This window comes from Monopterus albus, unplaced genomic scaffold, assembly GCF_001952655.1.
Source record: "Monopterus albus unplaced genomic scaffold, M_albus_1.0 scaffold177.1, whole genome shotgun sequence".
Lineage (NCBI taxonomy): Eukaryota > Metazoa > Chordata > Actinopteri > Synbranchiformes > Synbranchidae > Monopterus > Monopterus albus.
Window position 1 is genome coordinate 111,773 of NW_018128057.1, and position 10,370 is coordinate 122,142.

At 41.4% G+C, this 10,370-nt stretch overlaps 1 protein-coding gene across 1 annotated transcript in view; it reads right to left on the reverse strand.

Annotated features, from left to right (window-relative positions):
• The window catches only part of syde1 (synapse defective Rho GTPase homolog 1), a 26,814-nt gene extending 21,310 nt beyond the window's left edge, over window positions 1–5,504 (reverse strand). The window contains 2 exon segments of the mRNA XM_020616682.1: window positions 2,221–3,802; window positions 5,464–5,504. Coding sequence (XP_020472338.1) covers window positions 2,221–2,305 — 85 coding nt within the window. The 5' untranslated portion in view covers window positions 2,306–3,802; window positions 5,464–5,504.
• Window positions 5,505–10,370: the final 4,866 nt, after the last annotated feature.

The window sequence follows — 10,370 nt, forward strand, 5'->3', positions numbered from 1 at the left end:
GTCTTCTGTCTACTGCTAGTTAGCTAATGCTGGCTTAGTAACATGCTAAACTAAGACGGTGCAGATGTTAACATCATTAAGAAACATGAGTTTCTTAACATGTAAACACTAAACATTACCATGGTAGCAGTTAGCTCACAGACTTGTAGAGCTCCTAACTTGGCTGAAGCTCCCGAGAGTCCACAGTGAAGTTTTGTGTCCTCCAGACATTCAGAGGTCACATTATATAACACAGACCAGTAAATACTGACATTCAGATAACCGTGTGTCTCTGTTGGGAATGTAAACACGGATCTGACTCCAGGACTGAAGCTACAGCCATGAGACCCACTGCTGCCTGCTTGCTCACATCAACACAAACTCTCTGATTAATCATGAAGATGAAAAGGCTGATCTTCTACCATGACTGAAAATACTTCTACCACGTCTGACTGGACATGTCACATGTTCTCCTGATGAACATTTCAGGCAGGCAGCTCAAGTCTTGTGTTTTCTGCTGCTTTTCCAATCAAAGGTAGAAAAAATGTTCAGACATGTGGTTTCTGCACCAATCTCACACATTGTTTGGTGAGGATGTGAGTCCTCAGGTCACTGGACGGTAAAGGTGAGTGGCAGGAAACAGTCTTCTGGCAACTCGTATACAATCTTTCAGACAGACCCACCATCTTCCCGTCACCGCACGGGGCAACAAATCAACTGAATATGATCGTCAGTGCTCAGCAGATGGGAGGTAAGAAAGTCAGCTACGACACACAACAAGCTGCCGTTCTGCATAAGAGTTTTGTTTTGTGGACTGACTTTCATTCTGATTTTGAGAAGTTCAAGCTAGTAATGATGAAATATTCCACAGTAGGTACTGTGAAAAAAGTCAATCATTTGTAAATAATTTCTTAATTGAAATGGATATCAACCATCAGTCCTCTGTGGTACTGACTGAAATGTGTTTGTGGTAATAGAATATACAAGTGTCACTTCAGTTTTAGTCTATTTGGACAGAGGTACTGTAACCCTGCTCAGATTTACTTTTAAGCATTATAACATTGTTTTGCCAGATCATCACAGTCAGGGAGGTCAGAGGTCAGGGTTCCTGTCCTGAGTCTTACCAGCTGTTAGTTTTGGTACCGAAACACTTCAAGTGTCCTGTCTAAAGACCTGTGGTCGGGAGGCACCGTGTCATCCGGATTATGCTCTGAGCCAACAAAGACGGTGTTTTCAGGTAAATATTAAACATTAAACCAGCTCTGGATCTGAACCACAAGCCGTGAGAGTCTAAACAGAACCAGAAAACTGTTTAGTGGATGTTAGACTGTAAAATCAGATATTTTGGTAAAAAAAAAAAAAATGAAATATGTTGTCAGTAAATATTTTACTAAAATGTTCAGTATCATCATTTATATATGATTATTTCCTATTTGCTGCTGCAGATGAGTGGAAAATCATTTCAGGGACACATGTTCTTTTGATTTGCAGACAGAAACTGTCTGAGTTTTGTCCTGTTCAAGTTTGTTTCCTGAGGAAATCGCTGAACTGAACCTACCTGAGCAGGTGAACTGTCCCTGCCAACTTCTAGAAAACTACACCTGGCTCACTCCCTTGGGTATGTCTTTAGATTCTTATAGTTATTTCTGTGTGTCGCTGAGCCAGGTGGAGAGCTGCTCGACACAGATAAGGTGGTAAATTAAGTTACTGAATTAACTTCATTGCCTGGTGTGAAAAGAAGAATTATATCAATGTTGTCATGTGTAGTATCATCCAATATCATCCATGCAAGTTGGAACTGTGTGTGACTTTGCAGACACATTCATTAATCCATTTCTTCATTAATAAAACACAATTCAGACAGACTTAGGACTGAATTTCTTTCTTAGCTTTCTTTTGAAAATTAGTGCTTCTGCTCAACATTTAAGATCCATTTTGAAAAAATGGTTTTTGATATAAAAAAACAACTAGTTTTGAGCTGCATCTGTGGTCCAGTAATTCTAATTCTAATTCTCTAACGCAGTGTACCATTGGCAGGAGACATTAGCTTGCAGAGACAAGAAGAAAAGTGTGAACGAGGCATCAGCAGCAGAGATCAGATCAAACCGTGTGAGACGTCCTGAGAAACTTGCATTGTGATAAACAGGATGTCTGGCCTGAGCATCAGCCTTCAGCAACACTTTAGCCCCAGATTGGAAAGATGAAGCAGATGTGATGTGGAATGAGCTGCTGTTTGCTCACCGCTCAATTTGGGGTCGGTCTTCCTGCGGGATCTGTCTTTGCCTCTCAGTCTGGACAGGGTCCTCTTCAACAGAGGCTCGGCCATGGTGGACCTCCTCCTCTTCGTCAGTGTGGAGTCCCGGAGAGAATAAGCCAGCAGAACGAGGAGTCAGTGCTCCTTCATGTCTCAGATCGGAGTGCGCTTAGACTTGGCCATGACTCGTCTCCTCGCTCACTTTGACTCTGTGAGAGTACAGAGCAGGAAATGAATTCCACACATTCTTTCCCAACTGCCCCCCACTCCCTCCTCCTCCCACTCTCCTCCCTCTGCAGGGTAAAAGGCAGAAGAAGAGAGGACTCTTGGGAAATGTAGTTTGTTCTCCAGTCTCCAAAAACACATTTATATTTTCTTTCTCTAACTCAAAGACTATTGGCTTTTCTCTTTGCATTTAGCTTCTTTGAACATGCTTTATCTTGAACTGTGCGATTTTCTAGTTTTCAGTTTCATTTGTTTTCCCCACATCATACAGGTTATACATACAGTACCTTGACATCTCCGTTGGAGGCCTTTTGTGTTTTTTTACTGATGTTTGTAGCATACCTGCGTTAGCCTGAGTCCATGTCACAGTGTCGAAGGTCGGCCTTTTTCAAGCCAGGAAAAATTTCATGGTTATTAGCCTGCAGACAAACAATACACTTTCCTAATACAGTGAGGTCCAGAGGTCAGGATCAAGATGAAGATGTCAGGATGAAAGTGAACAGATACTGTACTCCAGGTAGCTGGTTAACCAGCAGGCTTACTGATTCAAATCCTGTATGGGATTCTGGCTTTGTTTTATTTTATTTGTTTCTTATTTGAAGGCAAATCAACAGCAAACCAAAACACTTTAGGCACTTTAGGTTATGTTTGACTTAGCAGAGTCCTGATGATTACTGGCTCAATTTCCACAAAATTAATTAAATTGGATCAAAGTTAGTGTGACAGTCAGAGAGAAAGGAGTGAAACAATAAAGACATCAAATGAAGTTATCTCCAAGCTCATACCATACAGAGCCTGAGAACACTGTTACAGATTTCTGGTGAGTGAACTGGGGGTTACATAGCAGTTCACAGAGGTGTGGCGTGCAGCTTTTCTATGGGTACATCCCAGGTCTCTCATTAGCATCTACGTTGTGTCTCTCCTTGTGTCTTAGCCCTGCCCATGTAAGATGTGAGGAGAAAGGAATTGAGGAAACATGTTTTAGGGATATGAGGTGTCCTTTCCTTTGAGCCTTCATCTGAAGCATCCAATCACTGCCTGATTTCTGATAAAGGGACACAAACAGACATGCTAACGGGCAGATGGACAGCAGGTGTGTGACAAGCATCAGGTCGGAAGCTGGACAGGAAGCAGTGTGAAGGAAAAGCTGTGGTGATCTGAGAGTGTGAGACACCTTCACTGTGTATTCATCTTTGTCTCATGATTTGATTCAGTCAGTTCCTTCTTCATCAGGTCCCTGAGTGTGGTCTCCAATCCATCCACCAGGTGGAGACAGAGACCAGGAAAAAGTCTGAGCAGTGTCTGCTGATGGACAGCCTCCTGACACAAGGGATTTTTTCACAGCTGCAAAACAATACAACACAGATTATGGTCAAACAGCTGCCGGAAGATGTCAGAGCACCAAGAACTAAACATTACACAACTGAAAAGTGAGTTCAATCAATTGTGATAACACACACTGTATAGTTTCTTGTTACAGTAATATAACTGAGTAAAGTGCATAGATTTCTGGTGATGTAAATATTTAGTATTTTTACTTTCCTGTACAATAACAGTTATCCTGATCCAGCTGTCCACTAAAGGCAACATCTGTCTGTTCTTTAGAAGAAACAGAAAATTTTCATTTTATTATTGGTGCCTTTCTGTAGAAGTTCTCATGTCACTGTGATTTGTTTGTTAACAGTGGTGGGCCCAAAATGTTTCCATTTTCACAATTAAGTCCCAGAGGCTTGGTTTGTTCTGTCCTACTGAGGAGGACAGAGGAGACATTCAAGGCAGTCAGAGGACGAGTCAGCATATTAAAAAGAGAGTAGGCACCGGGTTTGTACATCTGGAGCTGCCAGTCAAACCTGAATTCATTAACCTCCCCTGTTAATTAATTAAAGACATGTCAGGTTCTATTAAGAGCAATTAAAGACCTGGAATAATTTTAATCGACCCTGATAAGATGCTGTCGTCACAGAGAACAAACAGAGGACAGCTGTCCTTCTCTCTGCTGCATCACCTACTTGTCAGGCCAGACTCAGGGGGCATTTTTCAGTACAAAGTACGTCAAGTTAGGATGCATATTTCAAAATGCCAAGGGTGTCACCAGCAAGTCAGACCAGTCTTAGTGTTGGGTTTGACTTCCTGGGTTATGTTAAATGAGGATTGAGATAGATCAGGGTGATGGCGAGGGTCCTCCTCTGCTGTCCAATTAATAACCTCTGTCTCCGCAGTGTTTTTTAAAACTGGACATCTCCAGTTATGGCCATTACACAAGGCAAAGACTGACTGTAAGAGTACTTGCATGATTTATTAGGTGCTACTCTGATTGGCTGGGGGTGAAGATGAGTCATCAGCTCCAGCCAATCCAAGTAGGTGCTCATGAATAATGCACATTTTATGGTAATGACCTTTGTAACAGCCTGCTAAAGGACAAAGGAGAATCTGGGCTGTTTGTAAAGATGGATTTAGAGAAATCTAAACAACTTCAGATGAAAAGAATTTCTCACATGGTTTTCAAATATACTCAGTATTTATTTAAAAAATGGGCCAATGGGCTAAATACCAGTTCTCTTTATGTTTTATTTTATTTTTGCTGTCATTTTTATGGTAACGTTGCCAGAAGTATGCCACTGAAAATTACAGATAAACAAAAATAAAGATGAAAAAAGACTAATATGTGATTTTACATTAATAAACAACAAATAACTAATGTATATACACTCACTGGCCACTACTTTAGGTACAACTGTACAATCAGAATCAACTTTATTGGCCAGGTGTGTTGAACACGAGAGGAATAGTCCAGTACAACATCACCTTTAACTATGACCCCAATAATAAATATATAATTGAATTTATACATTTATGACAATTTCACCAAAAACTAACATTTTGAGTTTCATAAACACAGATGTTAAAGTGGAAGTGTTGCACTGAATTGCATACAATTGTACCGGTGTACCTAATAAAGTGACCAGTGAAATGTATATAAAAGAAAAAAAAAATTCCCCACCTACCCCACTTTGGGGCGGTCTTACTCCTTCCTTCAAGATCGGGTCCTCTACCAGAGGCCTGGGAGCTTGAGGGTCCTGCACAGTATCTAAGCTGTTCCTAGGACTGCACTCTTCTGGACAGAGATCTCAGATGTTGTCTACATATACATATACATATACATATACATATACATATACATATACATGCACATATACATATACATATACATATACATGCTGCACATGAGCTCAAAGGAACAACAAAGACAAGAATCCTTTTCACCTTTCCTCCTGTTAAAGTTTTTATGACAGAGGTGTCAGCTGTAAAGGGTTCTGAGACACTGCTGTGATTGTGTAGCAGAAATAAAACTCAGTTTTGGGCTCCGAGTTAGTTTTTCTGTTTTCTCTTCTCGTATTGGAATCTTTAATTGAACCCTGACCTTTACATTCATCACTAATAAACTGAAGTCAAATGATTTTAAGAGATTTATCTGAAAATAAAGGAAGTACAATCATTCCTGATTTAATTCAGCAAACCTGTTTCATTTACAAACAGAAAGGACCAATAATGAACAAATATCCAGTAGAACAACCTGCTGACCTTCTCTGTTTCCTCTTGGTGGCACTGTTCTGTCACTCGGCCAGCTCACTGCTGGGATGGAGGGAATTCCCTGAACTGGGACGACTGGAAATCCCTCTGCAGCACACACTCTGAATCTGAAAGTGTTTTTCTGTTTGGAGCTGAAGGTCGACCGCTTTGTTTCCTCTCATCTTATTTTCATTTTGCTGGTTCCTCGTCTGTTTCTCTGCATTTTGTTTCTGAGTCCCACAGTAGCTGCAGTAAAGTCAGACAATAGAGTCACAATAAAATAAAACAGTGAAGCAGACAAGAAGGCAAATAATATAAAGTGAAAATAAAAAACGTAAGATGAAGAGAGAAAAAGAATCTAATCAGACTCAAATAAAACAAAAGCATTAACAGCATGGGTTAAAATAAAATAAAATGATAGAGTACAGTAAAATAAAAGAAGAGAAAATGCCACAGAACAAACCACAGTAGAGTCAGACATTAGTCATAATAAAACACAGTAGAGGAGAGGAGAACATAAGGACAAACCAGAAGAGAACAGAACGTACGAACAGAAATCAAACTGAGCAAATGAGTCAAATAGAGTCAAATAAAACAAAATATATTCTGCTGAAATGAATAAATTAACAAAGAACAGAAAAAGGAAACAAACAGTGCAAAACAGGAGAATAAAAAATCCAAGCCAGCAGCTTGGTGGACACCTGAGGTTCAAACTACAGAGTTCAGGTGTGATATCATGATTAATCTGCAGATTCCAGTGTGAATACACACAAAAAACTATATAAAACCTGATCTGCACCAGGCTTAAATTTAAAAACAGTTGATTTAAAATTTAATGCCACATTTAAAAACATTTAGAAATAAACCCCAGAGTCTGTGTGAACTGATTTTACTTCACACACTTTGCTCCTTATTGGATTTAGTTCACATTTTATTGCAATCAAACCATAGTTGTACATTGTATTTATTAGTGATGCGACTGATTTTAAACCTTGACTGATTAATTTCAGAACAAATTTGTTTCATATGGCTCCTCTCAACCCTGATTTTTTCAGTAGACTACTTACATTAAGATTAAGTTCTGATTTCAGGTCTGAGATATCGCAGCTCTGACCAACATCTTCAACTCTGCTCACAAATGTTAGTTTTCTGCTCTTCAGCCGATCTGATCAAAGAAAACCTGGCTTTTAAATAAGCTGCAGATAAAGAGAAGAAATGTGATGCATGATGAAGAAAATTAAGACCGGATTCTAAAACCTTCATACAACCCACTGCAGGTGAGCAGCCCAGACAACATCCTCACTCAAAAAACTGTGGGACAGGTTTGAAAAGCAAGGACAGTTTAGTTCAGAAAAACAAAAGAATTACTAAAGAAACACTTGACACAAACCTAAAAAAAAACCACACCCACACTGGAGACATTTTTCAAAGTGGGGACATTTTGTCACTTACTTCAAAACCAGTTTTCTCCTTGAAGGTTAGATGTGGTTTCATGGTTAATGTCTGAATGTGGTTCAGGCACTAGTGTTATACCATAGTGTACTGCTGGGGTACAATATCAATGTTAAATTAGTGATACTGTATACTACAGTGAGGATCCTCAGCTGAATACTACGATTATTGGAGTTCATCTTTACAGAAGGATGGAGGAGGAGTGGAGGTGGAGAAGGCATAAGACAAAGAGGAGGTGAAGGAGGCAGAGGTAAAGGAAGAGGAGGTGGTGGAAGTAGAGGAGGAGGTGGAGGAGTAGGAGGCAGAGGAAGAGGGAGAAGAAGAGGTGGAGAAAGTAAAGGAGGAGATAAAGGAGACAGAGGTAGAGGAAGAGGAGAAGGAACTACAGGAGAAAGTGGAGGAGGTGGTAGAGGCAGATGAAGAGGAGGAGCTGGAGGAAGACGAGGCAGAGGGAGAGGAGGAGCTAGAGGGAGAGGAGGAGGTGAGGAGGCAGAGGTAAGAGAAGAGGTAGAGAGTGAGGAGAGGGAGGTAGAGGAGGAGCTGGAGGAGGCAGAGTGTTTTTCATGTGTTGAATCTGCAGTTAATGCAGAAGCAACTGAACAACTGCAATGAAGAAAATAAAAGAGGTTCGCCTGTGATTCAGTGTCTCCGGGGCAACTTTATGACAAATGGAAAAACAGAAGGCTGGAGTGAGCCTTTCGCAGACGGTGAATGATTCTTGTCACAGCTTCAGACCCTCTGCAGTCCATCACCATGTCTCCCCCTGCTTGGGTCAGACTCAGCCACATGGTCCCAGCAAATGTGTGCAGCCAGACCATGTCTCGTCAGCAGAGACGGTAGAAACCAAGCCTGTCATGTGTGCAGCATGAAACCAGCAATAAGTTGCTCATAAGTGTGAAACTTTGTGTTATCCACAATCATTCCTCAACTGTAACACAGAGTTTATTACTGTAATAAGGAAGGAGTTTTAACCCAAACCACAATCTTTTGTAAAGTGAAGATGAAAGTTCGGTATCATACAATTAGCCTACAACATGTTGTCGCCAATGTTGGTGGGCTTGTTGAATCCTATGGATCTATGAGAGGGTCAGACAAAGCACCTGTCTGGGCTGATCAGCTTGGTTGCATCAGGAACAGTTTGTCGGTTTCATGCAGGAACGTGGGGATGTTGGTGTGAACTGAGGACATTTATGTGAAGTGTGACAACTTTGCTACATGGAGACACTGTTATAAAGTGGGGATGAGAACAACTGTCTGAAGTGACTGGTGTAAAAATGTTTATTGTTTTATCAAAGTGCTTGTTTCCATGAATCTCTATCACAGAGGTGGAGAGGTCAAAGTTCGCACAGTAAAAAGACACGGTGGACACCGATATGGAACATACGCCAGGTTAAAATAAACTGGAACTACAGGCCAGGCTGTGAACAGATCACCTGCCAGTGTGTTTACAACTGCATTAAGAGCAGGCTTTACTGATCCAGATCCAGGTAGAGACTAACTCGGTGTCTTTTTACAGTCTGGTGTTGAGCTGCTTCGCTGGTTAATAACCTGTGCAGGCTGTGCTGGATGCGTTCAGGTGCTGAGATGTAAATGAACACACACTGATGAGGAGGAGGTACACAGCGGAGAGCAGTCTGCAGGTCAGAGGTCGACTGTTAATGAGAACAAGTTTGACTAAACTCTGAGATCACTTCTGTGGAGAATCTCCATCAGGTTAATGAATTCTATCGACTGCAGCGGGCGAGTATCTGCATCTGCTGAATACCCTGTAAACACCTGGCTGTGGGGTCAAAGGTCAGTTGATAATGAAAACATTTATAGTCATGGATTAACTGGAAGTTTCCTCCTGCCTGATGAGCCCACACTGTCTCCATATTTGTTTAATAACAGTGCACAGAGGCAGCGTTTGACAGTATGATTTAATAACACACTAGCCCGTCTGTACACAGCACCAGCTTGCGGTGATTCAGATCAATACAAACTGATAAATATCAGGGGAGGTTTGGTCTGTGTTCAGGTCACATTCAACTACGTACTCTGAGGTCAGAAAGCTCTGGTTTAATGAGACAAGAAAAAGGGGGAGAAATTAAAAGCGCACAAAGGAGGAAGCCAGTGAAGAAAGGCTGAAAGCTACAAACTAAAGAGCATCCTGCTGCTACTTCACCACCCCTGGAGGAATTGGGGAGAGCCAGGCTTTGTTCCTGCAGCAGCTGATGCTTAGCTTGATCCTATCGTCAATGCATCTGACTCATCTCCATTGACGCAATTGACCTCTTAAGAGAGTTTTAGTAAGAGACAAAAACAATAGGTGAGTCCCAGTTCCCTTATTTTATCGTATCTCAATCCTTGCTTGACCCGTAAGTTGTTCCAGTCCACCATGATAATGGACACCCCAAAGTTCTTATTTCTGCTCTGAGGACTAAGGCAACTGCTAGAGGAACTATAATCGAGGACACACAAGTCTGTTACAGAGTGATACCCCTTTATAGGCAGTCAGTCTGTAATTGAGCGTGCCACATGGAGGCTCAAGCAAAGGATGCCTGAGTCTGTTACAGAGTGATGCCCCTTTATAGGAAGTCAGTCTGTAATTGAGCGCGTCACATGGAGGCTCAAGCAAAGGATGCCTCATGTCAGTCCTTTCACCTTTTCCTTGCATCTTACATGGGCAGGACTAAAACGCAAGGAAAAGACATCAGTGAGGGAAACATGGATACAGTTAGGAGAACTGGGATTTTCCTAATGTCTGTGATCAGGCGTGAACTACAAACCAAACTGTTTTCTGTCTGTCCTGCGGAGGGATCCCTCCTCTGGTGCTCTTCCTCATGTTTCTTTCATTCATTCCCTGTTAAAGTTTTCTGGGGGTTTTCCTGATCAAAGGTGTTGAAAGTCC